The sequence below is a fragment of the Brassica napus genome, chromosome A3 (assembly GCF_020379485.1).
Source record: "Brassica napus cultivar Da-Ae chromosome A3, Da-Ae, whole genome shotgun sequence".
In the NCBI taxonomy this organism is placed as follows: Eukaryota; Viridiplantae; Streptophyta; class Magnoliopsida; order Brassicales; family Brassicaceae; genus Brassica; species Brassica napus.
This window is the reverse complement of record NC_063436.1, coordinates 32,309,219-32,333,516: the sequence shown is the minus strand read 5'-3', so window position 1 is coordinate 32,333,516 and position 24,298 is coordinate 32,309,219. Positions and strand designations below refer to the sequence as shown.

Here is a 24,298-nt window from a genome sequence, read left to right as displayed (position 1 = left end):
GGCAAACAGAAGGAGGCGTTGCATCATTACATGGAAATCGTGGCTTTTCAAGCCAGTAAACTTTTCTTCCTTTCTGTCGATACAGTTACGCAAATTAGATGCGTAACCGTCTGAAAATTCCACATCGTTTAAAATCCAATCAAAGAACGCATTTTTTCCCTCTGCATCAAGTCGGTATATGGGAAAAGGAGCCCTACCATTCTCATCAACATGAAGTTCTGAACGAGCACATATATCGACTAAATCCAGTCTTGACTTCAAATTATCATTTGTTTTACCTTGAACATTAAGGATCATGTTCATGAGATTGTCAAAAAAGTTATTCTCAATATGCATGACATCTAAATTATGCCTTAGTAGATGATCCTTCCAGTATGGCAGATCCCAGAAAATATTTTTTTATGCCAGTTATGTAGGTCTCCAACACCATCTACCGAAAAACGCTCATGTCCACCGACGTCTGGCGTCCTTTCTGCAACAAAATCTCTAAGTTGTGTCTTCAAATCTTTTCCACAAATTTCCGGAGGTGGACTGTCAAACACCCTCTTGTTCTTCGTAAACAAATTCCTACTTCTACGATATGGATGATCAGGTGGTAGGAATCTCCTGTGACAGTCAAACCAACATGTTTTCCTTCCGTGTTTTAGTTGGAAAGCATCAGTGTTATCTTGACAATATGGACATGATAGCCTTCCATGCGTTGTCCATCCAGATAACATACTATATGCTGGAAAATCACTTATTGTCCACATTAGTACTGCCCGCATTTGAAAGTTTTCTTTACACGAAACATCGTACGTTTCAGCACCTTGAGCCCATAGTTGTTGCAACTCATATATTAGTGGCTGAAGAAACACATCAAGTGATCTCTTAGGATGCTCTGGTCCGGGAACGAGAATCGAGAGAAACAAAAACTCTCGTCGCAAGCACAAGTTTGGGGGTAGGTTGTATGGTGTAAGAATGACTGGCCATAGAGAATACTGTCTTCCACTCTTGCCAAACGGGCTGAAACCATCAGTACATAATCCAAGGTAGACATTTCTTCTCTCATACGCAAAGTCGGGATACTTTGATTGGAAATGCTTCCACGCTTTTGCATCTGAAGGATGTCTGATCTCACCATCTGTTGAGTGCTCCGCATGCCATCTCATTGGTTGCGCTGTGCGTTCAGACATATACAACCTCTGCAACCTTTCCGTCAAAGGCAAATACCACATCCTTTTATATGACACTGGAGCTCTTCCACTCATATCTTTATAACGAGGATTCCCACAAAATTTGCATGTAACCCGCTGTTCATCCGCCCTCCAATAAATCATGCAGTTGTCGCTGCATACATCTATTATCTGATACGATAAACCAAGACCAGCTACGAGTTTCCGAACCTCGTAGTATGAACCAGGAGCTATATTATCCTCGGGTAGAATACCTTTTACAAAATCAGCAATCGCATCCACACAGTCTTCAGCCAAATTATAATCTATTTTAATGCACATCAATCTTGTAGCAAATGATAAAGCTGAGTGACCATCTCTGTAACCTTCGTACAATGGTTGCTTTCCAGCATCCAACATATCATAAAATCTCATAGCTTCTGCATTGGGTAAATCTTCCCCTCTAAAATGATCATTTACCATCTGCTCAGTACCTACACCATAATCTACATCCGTTCTAATTGGTTCTTCTAATCTAACCGCTAGCTGAGGTTCGCTAGTACTACCATGTTCATAATCAGTTTCCCCATGATGATACCAAATTTTGTAACTTCGTGTAAACCCACTCAAATATAGATGAGTCCAAACATCCCAATCTTTAATAACTTTTCTATTTTTACAATTAGAGCAAGGACATCTTAACATACATGTTTTTGCTTCCGGTTGTCGGTGAACTAACCCAATGAATTCGGTTATACCTCGTTGGTATTCTTCCGTAAGCAATCTCGTGTTCGGATCCAAATGAGGTCGATCGATCCAAGAACGAAAATAATTTGAAGAAGACATGTTTTTATGAATCAAATTCGTGTGTAAAGAGAGTAAGAGAGAGGATGAAGATATGGAGTGAATGAAGAGGAAGAGGGGTGCTTGTATTTATAGTTGAAATCCTGCCGACAGACCGAGGAAATTCCGACGGAATTCCGACGCCAACGGCTAGTTCGTCGGAATTTTCTCGGAATTTTTAAAATCCTCCAACGGCTCTCTAACGGCTATAATATATCCTCGGAATTCATCGGTTTTTTCCGAGGAATACATTTTTCCTCGGTATTCCATAAAAATATTCCGACGGATTGATATTTCCTCGGAATTCCGTCGGTATATTCCGAGGAAATTTCGAGGAAACCAAATTTTGTGTTTCCTCGGAATATCCTCGGAAATTCCTCGGGATATTCCGAGGATTTCATTTTCCGTCGGAATGTCCGTCAGAATACCGCTGTTTTCTTGTAGTGAATTTTGTAATTGATTCAGTATTTTATTAATAATATAATATAATTTTTTTTAAAGAATATATGATATGCAAATGGGTACCCATTAACTTAGTTGTGTTATCTCCTGTAAGATTTAATTTTGGATATGTACCTGCATACACTTGGTCATAGTGACACATAACATAGCTTAATTTTTTTTACATAGCTCACTTTAATAAACAGAAAACACACATAGCTTAAAACGACATTTTATAGTCAAACTCTTTTGTGACGATTAAAGAAGAGTTGAGTATATTTTTATATGAGTTTGTTGGATGGAAACAAGGTTTTTTTATCTGTTAGATTAAGAGTTAGGCTAGAAATATTTGGTCACTGAAAAAAAGACACGTTCGAATACATCATATTAATGTATAGAGTATACTCGTTGTTACCTGTACAATGAACCCAAATGCATGAGGTCTAACCGTCTAAGCAATGACACTTGATAATATACAGTACACATGAAGTCTAAGCAATGTTAAGACTTAATAATACACAGTGACAGAGACGCCAGTTTTTAGGTTTTGAATTTCGGGCAATAAAATTATATTTAACGTAAAGTGAGTAAATAGTTATGAAAGTAACTGGTCCGGGCAGAGAAAGTTTCGTCGATAGAAAAGATCGTCTTCGTCTCCCAAAAACCTATATTTAGTATCTTGCACCTTCTCATGCATATCACGTGCCGCACGGCTCCTCTACCTCCACTGAATAGTTTTTTTAATACATGTAAAACTGTTAATTTTTTTTTACATCAAATACTCTATATATTATTAAGAAAATTCTAAAAGATTAATCTTAGAAACCATCCAAGTATCCAACTTGGAAGCCTAGTGTGTTTACATGGGAGAAGAGTAAACCGCTAGACAAAATGCCTTTTGCGAAGCTATCATGTAAAACTGTTAATTAGGATCAAATTTTAGATAACATGGTAAGAAGTTTATGTCATCAAATTTATTAATACCATCTCTAATATAAGACTCTAATTTTTTTTCTAAAACAAAGTAAAAGTAAATATTGAATAAAATATTTTAACCTTATTTCATTTTCCATTCTATACTAGAATAACGAACAAACAAAAAATAAATTATTTCATTTATAGAATAAATCTCATTATTAAGTGAGAAATATAGTAAAATTGAAATATTTTTTACTTTATTCTTATTTTTACTTCATTATAGAAGAAAAATGGTGTTGGGTTGGAGAGGCCTAAAAACATTAAAATAGTCCGTTTAACAGTTATATATAGTCAGTTTTGTGGCTCTTGATAAATCTAGATCATTAGTGTAAACTTAACCACGTGCGACTCGCCAAATTTATACAGACATATATGTGAACTTTTGAGTAGCTATTTCTCGGTCATTACAGCCAAGTCAATGCGTCAAGAAAGAACGTTAGTGAACATATGTAGTTACAACGATTTGATTCTCTTGTTCTTAATATTTATATGAATTATAATAAAACATGAGAATAAAAAGTAAGAACCGCAAGGAGAACAAGTAGTGTATAAAACACTCATATGCATTGGCAAGTTGCAACTCTGTAATTAATAGGTATCATATATAACTGGAAACCTAATTCAAATTTAATATCCGTAGAGTTTGATCTCAATTCTCTACCAGCATAACAAACAATTAACCTAATTCACATTTAATATTTGCAATTTGTTATAACAATCGCCATAAAACGACGAATGAGTACGCTTCTCAAGAATGGCCTGCTCAATCACACACACAAATTTGCATATTTGCTAAGTAAAAGTTTAGAGTTAAGAAAACGTTAATTTATTTACATGTCCGCTCTGGCCACCGGTGCGTCTCGCCTAGACGCTTTAGATTAATTCAACTAATGTTTAAAATGTTATATTATGGTATAAGATGGTTATTTTTAGTGATAAACTAATTATCATAATTTACAAGGTATATGATTCGATTCCATAATTTATCCACATGTCGAAAGAGTATAGTCCATATATTTAAAATTCAATGTAATAGGTATGTTGGAACTTGTAGCTGTGATAAATAAATTATGCATGTCGTTGTGGATATTATTAATGTTTCAACTGGTTATAATTGAAGTTTTTGGACGGTTGTTCTGCTGGTTCATTGTCTTTCATTTTTTTTTATGTTGATACCAAATTAACTTTGAATATACAACGACAACAAACTAACAAATGAAACTATTAATAAAAAAGATTACATAACATGAAGCATTCTAAATCTGCAGAAACATCATCACCTATAATAAATACTCTACTAAACTAATTGTCTTAAGATGATAAAATGTAAATGGTAATATGTATGTTAGCCGTAGTCTATAATTATACAGTTCCGTGTATAAGAGACTTTCTGTGGTAATGTTTAAACCATATGTATTATATGTTTTCACTTCGGATTAACATACTATATAGAAGTTTGGTAGTGTATATGTTTTCGGTGCGGCACATGGAGAAGAAAGAAACAACCAAAATGTTCTGAAACATAGGGAATGTGCGATAATTAACTATACACTTACAATAATTAGAGCACTTAGATAAATCTAGTGCTAAGTCCTAACAGTATCTTTTGTTATGTCCTAAATGTTATATACCTCCAAATTTTCTTAATTAAACAACATTATTCATTCAAACGACAAGATATTATACATATCAAACGGTGTCACTGACACCCATCCTTATGGCGAGGAACATAAATCTTATGTAGTTACCAAAAAATGGTTTACATATAATTTATTTTGACGACTAAAAATTAACATATATGTAAAACCATTGAGTTCAGGTTTTACACCGTAGACATTAAAACACGTGAAGCATCCAAATACATGTGTGACTCAGTGCATGCGATGTGTACGTTAAAAGCTGCTGTAGACATGTAAGACGAAATGGAAAAAGTGCTAGAAAGGCATAAAAGATAAAAATGGACCGACTCACTACGACAAAATTTAAGTAGAGAGTACACACATAGTAGAGTAGGCTGCTACGGTTTAGGCGTCTCTCTGAATAAAGATCATCTTCTTCTCCATTCATTTATGATGCTCCCTTATGTTTTACTCATCACATTTAAATCCAACAATATTCATCACATTAAACAATACTAATACTAATAATAAAAAAGCGTTCAACAGCTTTGAATAAGTAAATAGCAACGAAACTAATAATTCGCATAATTATATAGACAATTGATTCTAAAATAACATACTATGAAATTTTATGTGACTGCGTAGTAAATTTATTTCATCTCATCTTCAATATTCTAACTACAACACCTCGATTATATAATAAGAGTACCATCAACCATATTAATCCTAGTGACAGTGAACTACACCAATTATTCGGATCTAGAATTACATCAGTAGGCTCGTAGGGTGAGTTTTTTAAATTTACTCCGGAGGAAACGCCGACGGATCTCAGACTATATAGCCAAGAACGTTAGACGAAGACCAAAGCCAAAGCAGTAACTTTAAAAATTAATAGCATTTTTAAAGGTCATTTTCTTTTCTAATTTTTTTTTTGAAAATAGCAAAATATCTTGATAATCCCAATAATTAAATTTCACTATTCTTTTGATTATGAAAGAAGAAAAAAAATGAAGGACGCTTTTATAAAAAAAAACTCAACCCCACCATTTTCTCCTGTTCTTTGTCTCTCCCACCACCATTCTCTGTATTAATTCAACCTTCATCGTTTCGCATTAAAAACTCAAAAACATTTTCTTTCCCTCTCACAAAAGTTTCAGTCACTTAGAAAGACAAAAAAAAAAAGAAGTTTGAAGATGATGAACGGTTTGAAAAGAACGTTTTGGATTTCCAAACATAGAAAGACAGAGGATAGAGTTGACGATCGGGCAAAACCCACTTCAAGGTTCGGTTTTTTCTCTAACCCGTCTACTCCAAAGTCCGAGACCCGACCCGATTCAGCTAGCCCCACTCTTCGTTGCCAGAGCTGGGGCGCTACGGCGGTTGCCACTCCCTCCTCACCGTCTCTTCCCGCTAGTCCCAATCTCCAGTGCATGACTTCCGGCGACGTAACTCCGACAGCGACTACGCCAAGGAGAAACAGAAGCCCTCTCTCTCTTCTCAGCCTTTCTTCCCCTTCGTCGCCGGCGAGCTTCTCTCTCCTCAAAGCAAAACTCTGTTTCACTAAAGTAAGTACCAAACTGAACTCCAAATATGTTTTCGTTACTATTAAAACCGCATCGTCAATTGTGTCTACTGTTTGTTTTGAGCAGAGTAACGGCAGCAGATGTGGGATTTGCTTACAGAGCGCGAAAGCAGGGAGAGGAACGGCGATATTCACGGCGGAGTGCTCTCACACTTTTCATTTCCCGTGTGTCGCCTCACGCGCCGGTGATCTTAATCTACTCGCCGCATGCCCCGTTTGCGGCGCCTCGTGGAGAGACACATCACTTCTCCCTCTCTCTCCCCTCCTCCACGACTTGAAATCCCCAGAATCCGAATCCGAATCCAGGACCCGAGAATCATCGTCCAACAAGTCCTTAAGAGTCTACAACGACGACGAGCCTTTGATCTCCTCTCCGATCTCGCCTGCCGGTTTCAACACCATACTCGAATCAGACGAAAACGAAGACGACGAAGAAGAAGATAACGGAGGTTTCAAAGGCTTCTTCGTTAACACGCCGTTAACGTCAAATAAACGGTTAACTGATTCCGTCGACGTCAAGCTGTCTTCGGAAGCGGCGGTTGTGGCCGTTGGAAGAGGTAGCTACGAGACCTACTCTGTGCTGATGAAGATCAAATCTCCTCCGTTACCTGCGTCGCGGCGCAGACCTCCCGTGGATTTAGTAACGGTTCTCGACGTCGGCGGAAGCAGGGTCGAGACGGTGAGGCGAGCGATGAGGCTGGTGATTTCGTCTCTCCGGGAGAACGATCGTCTCTCGATGGTCTCGTTCTCGTCGAGCTCGAAGCGTCTATCGCCGCTGCGAAGGATGACGGCGAACGGAAGGAGAGTAGCTCGTCGGATTCTCGACGATATCTCCGGCGACGGCGAGGGGATGAGCGTCAAGGATGCTGTTAAGAAGGCTGCTAAGGTGATCGAGGATCGCCGGCAGAGAAATCTGTTCGCCACCATCTTCGTCTTAACGGACTCGGCCCATCAGGCCCAATCAGATTTCGTGTCGTCCACGCGCGTCTCTCTGTTAGAAATCCCAACGCACACCCTTTACCTCGGCGCGTGTACCAAAGTTATCCCGGAGGACGTGTTGGCCAAACGCATCAAAGGTTTGTTGAGTGTCTCCGTACAGGATCTTACTTTACAGCTCGGGTCGGGTCAAGGAGAGATTACGTCGGTTTACTCACTATCGGGTCGACCCATTTGGCTTGGATCCGGGCTCATTCGGTTGGGTGACATGTACGGGGAAGAAGAAAGACAAGTGTTGGTGGAACTAAAATCACCTGCATCTGGTAAGTCCCACAGAATCATGACCGTCCGATCTCGCCACGTAGATCCAACCACTCAGGAAACAAGGGACTCGGATGATAGAGCGCTTCTGATACCACGTCCTACAGCCGTCAGATCATCATCCAACACGAACATTGCACGACTCAGAAACGTCCACGTCAGCACACGAGCCGTGGCAGAGTCTCGGCGACTGATCGAAGCCAGTGATTACTCGGGTGCTGAGCGAATGCTGACGTCAGCTCGAGCCTTGCTGGTACAATATGGCTCGAGTTCTGGTGACGCGTGCTTACGTGGTTTGGACACTGAGATAGCAGATTTGAACCGCGTGAGAGGTAGTAGACACGTGGCTGTGAAGAGCCCAGAGCCTGTGGCTCAGAAGACTGAGCCGTTGACACCAACATCAGCTTGGAGAGCGGCTGAAAGATTGGCTAAGGTGGCGATCATGAAGAAGCATATGAACAGAGTCAGTGACCTCCATGGGTTTGAAAATGCTAGATTCTAGTCTGTTCTTCTGGTTTGATGTTTCTGTATTTCTTTTTCTTTAAGATAAAGTTATGTAATGAAGTGATACAAAGAAATAGAACGGTAAAAAATGGTATATGCAACATATTATTGAGTCTTACCAAATCTTTTGAAACTAGTTTTGGATATATTCACTATGGATGGCCGACTGTAATTTAATGAAAAGTAAATGGGTCAAAGGAAGTATTTTTATTTTAACTTTTTAGTTGATGTGAAATGCAGAAATAATGGTATTTTACTATTTTTGTTTGGATATATGGCATATTTAATTTGTGGGTGCTCCATTTTTTGTATATAAAAAGGTGAAATTGGGTCACAAATATTTTCTTTAGCAACGGCGGAATTAGTCTTTGCTTTTTGTCTCATGTACTTTGTACACTGAGGAGATCTCATGATGATATAGTCTAACCTTTTAACTTGTACTCCCACTTATTGTGCCACTACTGTGTTCCCCATTATAATTTCACAATTATGTTCCCCATTAACTACCAATAACACTCTAGCCAATCAGTCAAAGTGAAGAAAGAAATTTTTTTGCAAAGTGCTCACCATTGTTTTTGGTACGTTTAATCTGGATAGGTGTGCTCCACTCATATCCAATAATGAGTGGCATACATTGAATTGAACTCTCTCTTCATACAAATTCAACATGATGATCTTCTTTAGGATTTGGTATATGCAAGATTCAATCATATAGCACCTCTAAAGCACCAAAAGGAAAAGTTACAAGCTCAAATAGTTTTAGTGTAAGAACTACTGAAACAGTGATGATATATATGATTTAAAACTAATTTTGGAAATACAAAGAAGTTCTATATTTAAAAAGTTGAACAAACAAGTAGCAACACAAACACAGTTTTATGGGATGTCCAAAACTTCCCTGGATCTTTTTTTTGGTACATAAGAGTCCATCAAAACAAAACACAGAATACATTTACATTTTTGGCTTCGTTTCAGAAATGTAACTGCCTACACCTTGAGATGTCTACATCGGATGGGCAACAAGGACATTTGAAAGACGACTTAGCACCATTCTTTGACATTTTTGTTGATAGATCTATGTTTTCTCGCTAGTTGAGAGCTTCTTGAGAGTTTTCCTCTTGAGATATCTCTAGAAGTAGAAAACGTAATCTGTGAAGCTTCGTCTCAGAGATCAGACCTCACTTTCTTTAGTTTATCTGAGTTTGTGGTTGCCCGGTTAAGAGCTGCTCCAAGTTCTCCCCTCTTTATAGCTTCTATTTTACATACATCTCCAAGAAAGATTGTCTTGTTGTGCACTCTCAGTGACTAACATTTGGGCCTCTCCTCTTTCCTATTAATTTTTTGGATATGATGATTGAGAAATATAAATGGATTATTTTATTCAATCTCTAAGCCCAAATGTTAGTGATAAGTTAGCTGTGCCCTTGGCTTACGTACAGAGGAAGCAGAGATCAAGGAAGGGAGTGAGAAGTGGCTGAAGCGAGAAGTGAAGTACAGAGATGAAGACTCTGGCTGAAGAAGAAGCTTTGAAGAGTCTTATAAATGAATAAGAGTAATACGCTGTCGTTTTTATTAATTATGAGAGAGCTTGTATTTAATCATCGAGTTGTATAACATTTGGGAATATCAAATGATCAACCAAAAACAAATCTTATCTTCTCTCTCTTTCTATCTCTCTCTCTCACCCCTTTTCTATTACGATAAACCCTAGATTTATCATTGGTATCAGAGCCTAGACATGCCTCCTAAGCAGGATTCCCACGGCGAGAGGATCACTGCCTTAGAAGGACATCTCAGTGATATCAACAGTGCTATCGCGGAGATGCGAGCCGAGATAAAGGCAAACCATCAACGATCTCTGGAGATGGATAAACGCGCGGAGGAGCGTCATTGTGAGGCCCAGAAGGAGAAACAGGCAGTAGGAGAGTCGGCAGCGACGTCGAAGCCCATAGAGCCTGGATCGGTGAAGAAAAGCGCTGAAGAGACGCAGATCTCGATCTCTGACGGAGCTCAGCCTCAAGAGAGGGGGCTGCAGTTGCGACCGGAGAAGGGGATACTGAACGTTCCGGTGAACATGAAGCCCTTTACGGCAGGATCTTCGAGTTACTCGGAGCCGCAAAAAGGGTCACCACCTAAGAAACTTCTGGAGTTACCGGAGTTCACGGGGAAGAATCCTGATGACTGGATCTTCAGGGTTGAGAAGTGTTTTTCGGTTAACCAAACAAAGGAAGAGGAGAAACTTACCTTAGCGACGGCTTGTATGGTGGGTTGTGCAGTGACGTGGTTGAGATTGATACAGGTCCGGGATGAGCTGTTAGATTGGAGAGATTTCAAGATGAAAATAAGGAAGAGGTTCAAACCAACGCGTGGGGGTACGATACTGAGTCAGATGTTGCGATTGAGGCAGACGGGTACAATTTCTGAGTTTCGTGAAGCGTTTGAGGAGTTATCTGCGGAGGTTCCTCATGTACCAGATGATTTGTTGGAGGAGATCTTCCTTCATGGGATGAAGAGGAGTTTGAGGGAATAGGTCGTAAGGTTGAGACCAGTCGGGATGGATGAGATAGTTGATATGGCGAAGATCATAGAAGAACAGGAGAATGATAAGAATGCTTATCACTCGAGATCGTTCCAGAGAACCAACTCAGCTCCAACCTTAAATGGTCAGCAGAGGCACTACAACAACAACAATTCGGCCAGATCAGGAGAGGTTTCCCCAGCAAGAAAGTCTGTTGATTCGCCGCGAGATAATAAGCAGAGTGATCAAAAGAAAACATGCTCAAGAGCTACAGGTTCTTTCGCTTCAGTCCATGGTGGGAATCACGTTTGCAGAACCCATGTCGTCATTGTGGTGAAAGGTTCTTCTCAGGACATCGCTGTAAAGCCTTTCAGAGGTTTAAATGTATGGATGTGGAGGAAGAAAGTGAGCCCGAAGAGAATGAGGAGGAAGAAACTGAAGGTCAAATGGGCCAAATAAACCAACAGGCTCAAGAGCTACAGGTTCTTTCGCTTCAGTCCATGGTGGGAATCACGTCAAAGAAAACTTTAAAGGTGATAGGAAGGATTGGTGAAAAGGAGGTGTTAGTGTTGATTGATTCGGGGGCGTCGTGCAATTTTATAGCCAAGAGATTAGTGGAAGAGCTTGCGCTCCAGGTGCAGTCCACACAAGAATTTGGAGTGTCGATTGGAGATGGGAGAGTACTCACTGGACAAGGGAAGTGTACGGGAGTGACGTTGGATATTCAGGGAGTGAAGATTGTTGAGGAGTACCTCTTGTTCGAGTTGGGAACAATTGATGTCGTGTTGGGATATTTGTGGTTGGCAGAACTGGGGGAAACAAGAATCAACTGGGGGTTGCACGTTATGAAGTTTATCGTCAATGACCAGTGGGTTACTATCAGTGGAGATCCGGCCTTGCTGAAAGCTCAAGTATCGCTGAACTCGATGGAGAAATTAGTAGAGCAAGAAGAAGTGGTATATCTGTTGGAGCTGCAGGCTCTGTTTGAAGCTAAGCCAGGAGAGCACAAAACCAAAAGCCCAAGCAGAGATGTGCAGCAGATTCTCAAAGAGTTTGAGTCTGTCTTCGATATGCCGAGTGGACTTTCACCGAAGCGCAGTAGGGAACATGCTATAACCCTGCAGTCTGGTACGTCCCCCATTAACATCAGACCATACCGGTACTCGCATATCCAGAAAGATGAAATTGAGAAGCTGGTTAGAGAGATGTTGCAAGCGGGAATAATAAGGCCTAGCATCAGCCACTTCTCGAGCCCGGTGTTGTTAGTTAAAAAGAAGGACGGAGGATTCCGCTTCTGCGTTGATTACATGGCTGTCAACAAGAGTACTATCCAGGATAGATACCCAATACCGGTGATTGAGGAGTTACTTGATGAGTTGGCAGGAGCAGCCGTGTTTTCAAAGTTGGATCTAAAATCGGGTTATCACCAAATTAGAGTGAAGGAGGAGGATGTTGGTAAAACCGCGTTCAAGACCCAAGAAGGCCATTATGAATTCCTAGTGATGCCCTTCGGCCTCACTAATGCTTCAGCAACTTTCCAGTCAGTTATGAACGAGATTTTCAAGCCATACTTGAGGAAATTTGTCTTGGTGTTTTTTGACGATATTTTGGTATACAGCAAGAACGAAACAGAGCATAAGGAGCATTTGAAAACTGTCCTCCAAGTTCTGAAGCAACACCAGTTCTACGCTAATGAGAAGAAGCGTGCATTTGGGCAGTCTAGTGCGTCCTATTTGGGTCATGTGATTTCAGCTAAAGGGGTAGCAGCTGATCCCGAGAAGTTGGAGGCGATGAAGAAGTGGCCTCAGCCAAATAATGTGACTGCACTACGAGGGTTCTTAGGCCTCACTGGTTATTACCGAAGGTTTGTGGCAAGTTATGGGAAGATAGCTAGGCCTCTCACTAATTTGCCGAAGAAAGAGGGGTTTAAGTGGACAGATGATGCTAGCAAAGCCTTCTGCTGGCTGAAGCGTGCGATGACCACTCTACCGGTGCTGCGACTGCCAGATTTCACTAAGCCTTTCGTGGTGGAAACAGATGCATCAGGTACGGGGATTGGAGCTGTTTTGTCTCAGGATAACCGGCCAGTGGCCTACATTAGTAAGGCGTTTTCGAGTTCAGGGAGAGTGAAGTCAGTGTATGAACGAGAACTGCTGGCGATTGTTTATGCAGTAACCAAATGGAGACACTACCTCACGGGGCATCAGTTCACCATCCGTACAGATCAGAAGAGTTTGCGACATCTGTTGGAACAAAGAGCTGTGTCTGTTGAGCAACAGAAGTGGGCATCGAAATTGTTGGGGCTCAACTACACAATCGAGTACCGACCAGGGAAGGATAATCGAGTAGCAGATGCACTGTCGAGACAGATTGGGTTGGCCAGCAACGAGGAGGAACTGCATGAAATCCAACTGACTGCGCCACTGTCAATAGATCTCGATGAGTTAGCTCTGCAAGTTGAAAAGGATGGTGGGTTACAGGTGATTGTTCGAGCGTTACAAGAGGACATAGAGGCTCCTAAAGGGTATTATTTGAAGGAGGGACATCTGTTCTATGAGGGCCGATTGGTGATTCCTATGAAATCCCCTTTCATTCCTTCATTAATGAAGCAATTTCATGACAGTGCCATTGGAGGGCATGAGGGAGTTTTGAAGACTTTCAAAAGAATGGCAAGAGAAGTGTATTGGAAGGATATGCGTGGAGATGTCACTGAGTTCATCAAGCATTGCGAGGTGTGCCAGAAGAATAAATATTCTACCTTGTCTCCGGCGGGATTACTTTCTCCTCTCCCCATTCCATTGCAAGTGTGGTCTGACATTAATTTGGATTTCGTGGAGGGACTGCCTATCTCAAAAGGGGTTGATGTAATAATGGTTGTAGTTGATTGGTTGACGAAGTATTCTCATTTCATTCCACTCCGTCATCCTTTCACTGCAAAAGGAGTGGCAGAAGTATTCATCAAAGAAGTAGTCAGGCTCCACGGGTTTCCAGGGACGATGGTTTCAAACAGGGACAAGATATTTCTGAGTCGCTTCTGGGAAGAGCTGTTCCAGATTCAGGGCACTGCACTCCACAAGAGTACTGCTTACCACCCTCAGTCAGATGGCCAGACTGAAGTAGTAAACAGGTGCCTTGAGGCTTATCTGAGGTGTTTCGCGGGGAGAAGCCGTCGTCTTGGTCGCAGTGGCTGCCATGGGCTGAATTTTGGCACAACACGTCTTATCACTCCGCAACCAACTCGACTCCGTTCAAAGCTTTGTATGGTCGCGACCCTCCTAAATTGTTGAGGTTTGGGGATATTCCGACAGCCAATGCAGAAGTTGAAGCGATGGTACAAGACCGTGATGCATTGCTTCAGGAGCTGCGTGACAATTTGGCTGTGGCTCAGTCGAGAATGAAGGTCTCTGCTAACAAGAAGAAAAGAGATGTTGAGTTTCAAGTGGGTGATTGGGTTTTTTCTGAAGTTAAGGCCTTACCAACAGCTTTCGGTCGCTAATAGGAAATCTGAGAAGTTAGCTCCACGGTATTTTGGTCCATATCAGATTGAGAAGAGGATCGGGAAGGTAGCTTACAAACTGATCTTGCCATCACACAGCTTGATCCATCCCGTTTTTCATGTTTCACAGCTGAAGCAAGCGGTGGAACCTCAGGCCAAGGTACAAGAGATTCATTTGATACTATCTTCCTCGCTTGAATGGAACACGGAACCAGAAGAGTTGTTGGGAGTGAGGAAGTCGGCAGAGGATAGGCAACCTGAAGTGTTAGTGAAGTGGGTTGGCTTACCAGAATTTGAGTGCACTTGGGAACCTATTACAAGGCTAGCTGAAACAGTTTCCAGAGTTCCAGCTTGAGGACAAGCTGTGTCTTCTGCGGGGGGGGGGGGGGGGGGGGGTATTGATAAGTTAGCTGTGCCCTTGGCTTACGTACAGAGGAAGCAGAGATCAAGGAAGGGAGTGAGAAGTGGCTGAAGTGAGAAGTGAAGTGCAGAGATGAAGACTCTGGCTGAAGAAGAAGCTTTGAAGAGTCTTATAAATGAATAAGAGTAATACGCTGTCGTTTTTATTAATTATGAGAGAGCTTGTATTTAATCATCGAGTTTTATAACATTTGGAGATATCAAATGATCAACCAAAAACAAATCTTATCTTCTCTCTCTTTCTATCTCTCTCTCACCCCTTTTCTATTACGATAAACCCTAGATTTATCAGTTAGTTGCCAAATTTTTTGTGTACAAAACTTAGACCAGGATTATCGGAGATCCTTAAGTGGGTTTATAGAGAAAATGGCTGATTTTATTAAATATAAACTAATTAAAAAGAGAGTAACCGATCCTTAATCTGATACTTTGGTGATCGATTTAAAGAGGAGTTACTAGGGCACGTGTCAGAACATCAGAATTTTTCTATTTTTTTTTCTTTTTTCTCTCTTTCTTTACTTCTTTTCTTCTTGTTTTCTCCCTCTGTTGGCGTCTCGGCTCCTCTCGTCTTCTACGATCGCGAGACCTCTCTTCCGGCGGCGAGTTAATCAGATACCTCCTGCGAGTTAATAAGATACTTCCTCTCTTTCGCGAGACCACTCTTCCCCCAAGAGAAGCCTCTCTTTTGGTATAATTTCCTCATCAGAACCTCTGTTTTCGCCATTACCATTGCCAAATCAGATCCTGAACACGATGAGGAAGCGTCATCCCAAGGCGGCTTAAGATTCGTCGTCAGAGCCATCATCTTCCACTCAACAACAATGTCCTTGATAAGAAGGTGGTTAATGTAAGAAGATCGGGGAAAACATGGTTCTCAGAGAGAGAAACACAAATATTGCATATACGGAAGCGAGAGAGATGATACTTGAGTTGAAAGAGAGAGCCATGAAGCCTGGTATCAGAGAGAGAAACACAAAGGTTTATATGGGAGTAGAGTTGTGGTGGCCATTGGTTGGTGCTGGTTTGGTTGCAGCGGCCGCGTTCGTCTGCTACTCCAAGCTAAGGTGATTTTTTTGATTAATACTTTGTTATTGGATGAGGAATAACTGATGACCAAGTTCTTAAGATTGATTTCAAGAATGGATTGTTATACAGGTTGACTGTAACTTTGTTTTGGGTTTATGATGTTTTTGTTGTTGATTGGGAAAACTTCAGTTTTTGGTTATGCCACGAATGAATTTCATAACTGTGCTTTATCACTTCTACTTGTCTCTCCTTTTTTTTTGGTTGAAGTCTTTCTCCTTTTCAATTCACTGGATTTCAGAGAGAAACATGTTTTGCTTGACCAGTGCTTCTTCATCTCAAGTCCATGAGAAAAAAAAAACTTAATATATTTGAAACGGTTTTGAAAGTGGTTCTTGGAAGAACATATCAAAGGTCTGACTGCAAGAAATGAAGCAACTCATTGTAGATAAGTAAGATTACATCAAGACCAAGAATCTTCATATCTGTGTTTTCCTAAAAGCCATGGCGCAAGTTGCATCCTTTTGAAGTGATCTCAAATGTTGTCTTTTTGGTATATAGTGACAAAATTAGAATGAATATGTTAGAGTTCTTCTCGAGTGTGGTTTGTGTAAAGTGTTTGTTTTTAACTGTGGTTTGAATATGTTAATCTGAGAGGAGGAGGCTTTGGCAATCAAGGCAGCAGGGAAGGCGTGGTAGCAGACTATGATCTCCGACAGTGACTACACCGAGTTTGAGAGTTGAGGTAATCGACCAAAACTGTACTCTTCTTCAACTTTTCCTTTTTTTTCTTTACTGCTCTTGTTAATAACTGTTTGTTTGAGTTAGGTTGTGGTTAAGGAAAACGCGTTTGAGTTAGGTTGTGGTTAGGATTGTTTGCTTGGTAATAAATATGTTAGATTTATGTCAAAATGTTAGAATTGATTGTTTGGTTTGAGTTAGGTTATGGTTAGGATTTTTTTTTAAGAATCTTTAATTAAGAAACTACCATTGGAGGCACAAAATTGAATAGTTTCTTAAGTAAAGTTCTTAAGTCCACTAAAATACATTTATATACTTAAATAATCCTTAAGAAACACAAATGGGTTTCTGTGGATAATCATGCTCTTATGTAGCGAAAGATGTCTTCCAGTCTAGAAATTGAACAAAATAATCCATTAATGTTTCTAAATCATCATATATGCATTTGATTGCAAATAATTTGAACAATGTAGAGACTAATATAGATAAATTAATAGAAAATCAAAAGAATAATGCAAGTAAAACAGTTCATCAGGATGGCAATTTGATGGAATAGAGTATATGATGCAGATAGAGTTTGATAGAATATTGAAGAATCAATAATATTGAAAGGAAAGGAGTCCTAAAAAATCTACTTAGAAAATGTTGTTGCACCTACTCATTAACTAATTAATTTTGGTCCTACTATTAATCACTTCCATTAATTACTCTATTATATACAACTAATTAAACTAAGATGTTACAATAAGAAATGTGTGTTCCTATTTCTTCTCGGATATAAATTCATCTTCACTGACATATTAAAATGTATTAAATAGTGAACGTTTGATAAATGTTTTACAATAAATAATATACTACTATTGTCATTTTAAACACAATTTGTTTTACGCTATATCACCTTTCCGTTATCATCTAATGGCAACTGAACAAATCCTTATAGCATACTAGGGTCGGCCCGCCCTACGGGCGGGATGTACTTTAGTTGTGATCTAGGTTATTAAGTTTGTACGATTTTTTGGTTTGTGTTTCAGATTTGCATTTGCAAAAGATGTATATGATAATAATTTTTTTTTTTGGAAATTTTTATGTGAAGAGGAATTATACGTGGTAAGATATATTTTACTTTAATACGTTTCTTTTAGTATAAGTTATTTAATTTTCTACTTTTTTTATTGTCGGGTTTTTACATACAGTAAAACCTCTATAAATTAATAATGTTAGGACTTTGAAATTTTATTGATTTATAGATATATCAATTTAAAAAAGTTTCTTTATTTAAATTTCTTATTTTAAGATATATTTATTCTAAGATAAGAAAAATATTTGATTTTAGTGAATAGACATTAATTGTTATTTTTTAAATTTTGAAATTTATATTAATTTTATTATATTATTTGGTGTATATAATATATATTGAATAGAACTTAAATGTGTTTTAGATATAATATTACTAAATCTCATCAAAAATATATTAGGTGTTAAGAAACTATAAAGATAATTCTATTGTGAATATAAAACAAACAATATAATAATAAGTTTTTACTTATATAAAATATATATACATATAAATTAATATTAATTTATAATTTTAATGGGACCATACATTTACATAGAATTTTATAAGAAAAATATTATCTTATTATTTTATCGATTTGTGTCAAATTTTATACCGGTCCAATTTGGGATCGAAAAAATTTATTAATTTATAGAGATTATTATCGAGTATTAATTTATAGAGGTTCTATTGTAGTTTCTTTCAGTGAACTATCGTAAATATATATTTTTATTTTCATTTATGGTTGAGATTTTTATTTTAGTATTTTAGTTTTCATATTTATTTGAATATAAACCTTACATTTTATGTTCACAGTATTTACAAAGCATAAACTTATTTTACCATTAAATCTAATTTAATGGATATTTTGTATATGTTTAATTTATTCTCAATTTGTGAAACATTAATTCACTATTTTTCTATAAAGAATTTCACTACTGTTTCATTATTATTGTTTTTGTGAGTACCTACTTATTTCACTTATAAATTCATGAAAATGTAATATTTTATTTTACTTTTGATATTATTTTTACTTTGATTTTGAAAGTAAGTCGAATGTAATTTTTAAAACCCTAATCGAATGGATTTAACACAAATCATTATTTATGTTATATTTATTTCTTGAATTTAGTTGTATGTTATTTTATTAATTTTTATTTAAAATGATAATTATATGATCCTAAAAAGGTATTTGCTAATTCATTATAACACATGTTATATGTATCCCTGATTCAACTCTGATTTTATAGGCGTTTCCTGAGTCAGCCGTTCAGTTTTTCTTCTTCCACCACTCACATGCTAGCTGTGAAAAAAATGTTTCACTATCTTGTTTTCGAGCAGTGTGTGTCAGAGTTTTTATAATAATGCGACTGTTTGCAGTTGGCACTGATGTATTATAATTTGCTTTCCTGATTACAGATGCAACTAAATTGACCAGACTGGAATGTGATTGATGCTGCAAAGTGAAAATTTATATGAGCCGAGTAATATTTTAACTTTATATGAGCCTGAGTAATATTCTACATTTTCTCAGAATAATTACGTTGTTGTAATGATAGCAAATAAAAAATCGACCATAGATTGATTTTGGACACCTTCCACCAAATAAAAAAGTAAACACTACAACAATTAAAGATACATTCCGATGAAAAAAATAAAGATACATTCCACCAAAAGGCAAATCACAAAAATGATCATGAGACTTACAAACTTAGTAATAACATATATAAGATGACCGAAACAAAAAAAAAATTCCACAAAATAAACTAATACTAAAAAGCCTAAATTATAATGCCAAGACATACCTTTTATAGTCTTTCATCTTGGTGATTCACAAAGAAAATTCTTAAGTAATACACAAATGTAGATCCCATAACTTCATTATCATCATCATTGTCATAACGTATGCTTTTTTATATCAGCCTTAGCTTTGTTTCTACTTTCTTCTTATCCTGCCATTTGAAGTATCTATGTGTGTTTGATATAAGAAAGTTCACATCCATATAAAGTAAGCTAAAGATTCCTCACTTATTCACAAACAGTTTGGCTCTGTTTTATTTGTTTCATCAGAGTGTTGATTGAAACATGAACTATTTTCCAGCGGAGACAACTTCCAACAGTAACAAAGCATTAGGAAAAATATCCAAGAACTGAAACGTAAACTAAATCAAAAAGAAAAAATAATATTCATTACCTTGACAAAGTACGTTTGAGAAGTAGACAGCCTCTTGCAAGACATTCTCTGCTAATTACCAAGAAATTATCCTAGCTACTGTGACAACTACTGGAGCTTCCATTGCTACCATTACTAATGTTGTTGCAGCCTTCAGAAGTAGTGAGTTCTTAATCCCTGTAGACACTGATGCAATGTTCCAAACTTCTTTCATAGCCCTCACTTTCAATGTCGCCACTCCTCTAAACACTGCACCAAATACCCAAACATTAACTTAGATCTTCATAAAGCTCCAATTTTGAGCTATAAACTGTTCTTACATATTCTACATCAAAATGAGAACTTTAGCAATGTCGATTACATTGTCAGTATTAAGCATATCTCACATCAAATCAAAAGACTTGAATTTCTTCAGCAAAGTTATAGCTTCTAGTGACCATAATTCTCAAGGAATGAAGCCTTCCCTTTTTTGTAGGTGTAGATACATAATATGTCACAGGAAAACTTTATTACAGACTCTTTAATTGATTGGATTCTTAATTGATTAGAAATACAAATTACCTGGAAAAATGTTCAAACAGATAGAAGTGGCTTCTCTCCAACTCAACTTTTTGTTGCTTCACCAAAAGTTTGAACACAAACAATTATCATCCTCAGAAAAGCGAGCTAGTCAAAAATAGAAAACAATTTGGAAATCAAGAAATTGTCTTTATGCACAGAACTGAGTGGGATCTTTTTCACGTTCAAAAAACAGGTTAATCACCATTAGAACTTCAATAAATGAAAACAGAAGAGCAAAGTCCCAAAAAACCTTCGAGAAAAATAACAAAAGTAATGAGCTTGGATGATTCTCAAGAAATGAGGCCTTACCTTTTTTATAGGTGTAGTAGATACACGGCTTGGAAGATGATTGTAAGGGGAATAATGGTGATCTATTTATACTCGCAGGTACGCCAACTCTGAACCAGAGCAAGCATGACAAAGAAAATGTCTACTGAAACACTCCTGTAAAGCTATTGTTATGATCGCCACCACTCTCGTAATTGACGCTGCTGCTTTCTCCCTCTGTGTCGTCACTACCGTTAGTCTTGGTCCCGCTTGCTCTACTACTCTCCATATCAGCTTCAGGGGAGTTTAAGGCATCAATGTTTTCAAGATTCATATACGCCGAGAAGAGATCATCCATGGCTTCTCCCTCTCCTGATTCCTTCTTGACGAAAGGAGTAGTGGTCTTTGACCAATCAGCAGATTCCCCTTCAGGAAGATAAGCAGAATCTAATTAATAAAGGATCAAACATGAAGAAGATATAACTGGAAGCGTTTCAATGTTACAGATGAAGATCAGAAAGTCACAGGAGGAAGAAGAGGGGAACCACTGAAGAAAAAAGAGAGACGTACCGTAAAATCCTTTATGCGTGTAAAACACAATTAGGGTTCAATCTGTTTGGCTATTGGGCTGTCTCGAAAACCACAGCGACCAGAGATAAACGAAAAAGCCCAAAACCACATGAGAGTTAATGAAACGGTGCGGATTCGAAAAGGGACAGGTGTCACGGCGATAGAAGGCTAATTAGTGACATGGTGTCCTTGTTGGCAGCACAGGAGTGAAGCATACATCTTTATATATATATAGATATTTATGTACATATTTAAATTCATATTTAAATATCAGTTGAAATATATAAAAATAGTCCTAATAGCATGCTCACCATAACGAAACAAAAAACTTATGAATTTTATTTTATATAATAAATATATATGAAATCGGAACAATTATAGCAGACATAATAAATTGAAATATGATTTTTTAATCTTTTTTTGGTCAACATGATTTTTTAATCTATACCATTAAAATAGGAGCGTTCCTTTTTTAATGAAAAACAAAATCTTACCTAAAATGATCCTACTTTTCGACGGTAATTTTAATAATTACTAGAGCTTGACCCGCGCGCCAGCGCGAGTGTTTATTTTTATTTTTTATAAATAATTTTTTATTTGTATTAGTTATAATATATTTTACCCGTTCAAATAATTTTTTAATATGACATTTCGAAACACAATAATTTTATTGTTTATATTAAGTAATTTTATTTTATCGTGTAAATCATCAATTGTATGATCAATATTTTTAGAATATGACATGTATATCCGAACAAATGTATTTTTATTTTTTTTTATGGATCAAAATTTTATGATAATATATAATAATATTTTATATATATAATAATTATGGATTAAAATTTTATGATAATGTATAGTAAAATTGTTGTATAAACTATATATTATGTATTTTTCGAATTAGTAAAATAGTTACCGTATAATGTATGTATTTAAATATAAAATTTATATATGTAATTAATTATTTTCAAACACACATATATAAAATAATAGTAAAAGACAAAAAATACGAAAGCTAGGTTTATTAATTATTGTTGCCATAAATTTTAGTTAAAATTTAATTTGGGAAATACATTAATTAAAGAAGAAAAGACAAAGAATCATAAAAGGTAAGTTAATTAATAACTTTAGTGGCATGTCATTGTAAATAAGTTAGAAAACTTAGGAGTATTTTTAATGGTACTTCTCTTTTAATAATATAGATTAATTACATTTTAATTTTTTGGTTTTGGATTTATAATAAAAGAGATTACTCAAAATTCCAAATAACAATGTACTACAACAATATGATATTAGCTTATCGGGACCATATCAAATTCAACCACATGATGTATTATTTTCTAAAAAATCATATTCATTTATTTGAGGCAACATGTTTGTTTTTTTTTATAATTTTAACTAGATTCAAATCTATCCCCTAACTAATTAATAGCGGGGTTTTGGATTTTCATCGGGTTCTATTAGATTACCAATTAACGAGTTTTTCATTAAATCCGAACCAGATTATATATAGAGTGGCATGCCTATCGGTTCGACTACGGGTCTGAATTAGATATTAAACACTGCTTGAAACTTAAACATTATAATAGAACAAATTTTAAATTAAATGTTTTCTAATAAAATATTATTATTCATGAAAAAAATTATTAATATGGTCAACAAAAAAGATATATGACTTTTAAAAATGGACCAGAAAATAGTAGTAACTTCTAAACTAAATAGAGATAAAAAAATAGTATATATTAATGGTTAGAGCTATAAAAAATATATGACAAGAGAACCTCGGTTTCAATTTAAAATGGACGATTTATATATTATAATATTTCAATAAGGAGAACAAATTATTCTTAATAGAGAATATATATACTATTAAATCATACATATCATCTCTAAATATACTTCGAACAAATACCACATTTTCAAAAAAAAAAACAAATGATAAAAACATAAACTTCAATTGTTAAGATTCAAAACAAAAAATAAAGATAATTTTTAAATCAATAAGTGAAAAAAAAACTCGCGCTTTGAGCGCAGCGCAGATCAAAATCTAGTTGTCTTTATAGTTGTTTCGATACATCAAAGCAAAACTTAGATGTCTGATGAAAACCACTATTTGAATAGCAAACATAAAAACACAAGCGTGCAAAACATTGCATTGGTTTGAGAAGATTCCAGCAAAGACGGATTATTATTACACTAGTAATGAAAATGAAAATGAAAAAAAAGGGCTTAGATTCAATGCTCTTTTTCGTAATCATCCTTGGTTCCAAAGTTCTTGCACCATATCTGTGAAGGAATAGGACGTACCGGCATGTGTGGCCTTTGCTGTAAAATCAAAAACAAAGGCTATAAAATTCTCAATTCTAAAATCCTTAACACTAAACAGTAATAGCATGAAAATAACAACGTCTCAAGCGCTAGAAGTTAATTTTGGAGAGCTCAAGAGATTCAAAAGGTTGTAACTTTGAATGGAAATAAAAAAAATCTATTTCCACAATGACAAAACACAGATCAAGTAGAAAGACCGAGATACCTCGAGCTCAGCAGATTTCATGGCGATGGGGATGCAGACAAGGAAGACGCCGAACATAGCAAATGCTGTGTTCCGACGCCAATGCTTGGGCCTACAGTAAGGCCCACCAGACATGCTCCATACCTTCGCTCTAAAATCGCCTCCGTGTCCGTGTCCATGCTCTGCTCCTCCCATCGGATCCTTTTTTGACACTGATGTCAGATTCTCCGAATTAAGTATTATTATTCCAGGGAAAGATCGTACCTGAGATCGAGAGATGGAAGATGAAGAAGATGGGATCGTCTCTTCGAGGGATGTAACAAAACGAGATTTTCTGGTATGTTTCTTCTCATCACATCACTCGAGATTATTATCAACAATCAATCTTAGCCATTGGATTTATCGAATCATGTTACAGACGGACGGTACTCCTTCATCTCAGATATTTGGGTCTTCTGATATTTGCAAGCGAAGAGGAAGCCCAATGTTGGTCTTGGACTTACTATTGGTAATTTTTGTAGGTTTTAACTTTGATGAATAGACCAGTGAGGTGTAACGAACATTACAAGTTACATAACGTCGGCG

The 24,298-nt window shown here is 37.2% G+C and overlaps 2 protein-coding genes and 2 long non-coding RNA genes across 6 annotated transcripts; 2 read left to right on the top strand and 2 right to left on the bottom strand.

Annotated features, from left to right (window-relative positions):
* Nucleotides 1–6,050: 6,050 nt before the first annotated feature.
* BNAA03G54360D (probable E3 ubiquitin-protein ligase EDA40) lies at nt 6,051–8,481 on the top strand. Its single transcript, XM_013837304.3, has 2 exons — nt 6,051–6,600; nt 6,685–8,481. The coding sequence occupies exons 1-2, from the start codon at nt 6,229–6,231 to the stop codon at nt 8,374–8,376; spliced, it is 2,064 nt and encodes a 687-aa protein (XP_013692758.1). The 5' UTR covers nt 6,051–6,228; the 3' UTR covers nt 8,377–8,481.
* A 6,561-nt stretch (nt 8,482–15,042) lies between these two features.
* LOC111206517 lies at nt 15,043–19,480 on the top strand. Its single transcript, XR_002658781.2, has 2 exons — nt 15,043–16,580; nt 19,050–19,480. It is a non-coding gene; the product is annotated as an uncharacterized LOC111206517 (long non-coding RNA).
* LOC106421907 lies at nt 19,277–21,412 on the bottom strand. Of its 3 annotated transcripts, none has more exons than XR_001284272.3 (4): nt 20,674–21,412; nt 20,365–20,469; nt 19,659–20,052; nt 19,277–19,598 (listed from the first exon to the last, which is right to left on the bottom strand). It is a non-coding gene; the product is annotated as an uncharacterized LOC106421907 (long non-coding RNA). The 3 variants fall into 3 exon arrangements; XR_007328326.1 differs by having other exon boundaries at nt 19,277–19,582; XR_002658777.2 differs by having other exon boundaries at nt 19,277–20,052; nt 20,674–21,407.
* Nucleotides 21,413–23,239: 1,827 nt separating this feature from the next.
* BNAA03G54340D lies at nt 23,240–24,115 on the bottom strand. The gene is made up of 3 exons (XM_013862758.3): nt 23,978–24,115; nt 23,735–23,914; nt 23,240–23,526 (listed from the first exon to the last, which is right to left on the bottom strand). Exons 2-3 carry the CDS (start codon nt 23,906–23,908, stop codon nt 23,437–23,439), a joined length of 264 nt encoding a protein of 87 aa, XP_013718212.1. The 5' UTR covers nt 23,909–23,914; nt 23,978–24,115; the 3' UTR covers nt 23,240–23,436.
* Nucleotides 24,116–24,298: the final 183 nt, after the last annotated feature.

Excerpts from the sequence above, each read along its gene's own strand:
- BNAA03G54360D (XM_013837304.3), top strand. The coding sequence starts at position 6,229 with ATGATGAACGGTTTGAAAAGAACGTTTTGGATTTCCAAACATAGAAAG. Across the intron at positions 6,601-6,684 it reads CAAAACTCTGTTTCACTAAA|AGTAACGGCAGCAGATGTGG; the intron begins GTAAGTACCAAA and ends TGTTTTGAGCAG.
- BNAA03G54340D (XM_013862758.3), bottom strand. The coding sequence starts at position 23,908 with ATGGGAGGAGCAGAGCATGGACACGGACACGGAGGCGATTTTAGAGCG. Across the intron at positions 23,527-23,734 it reads TGAAATCTGCTGAGCTCGAG|CAAAGGCCACACATGCCGGT; the intron begins GTATCTCGGTCT and ends TTGATTTTACAG.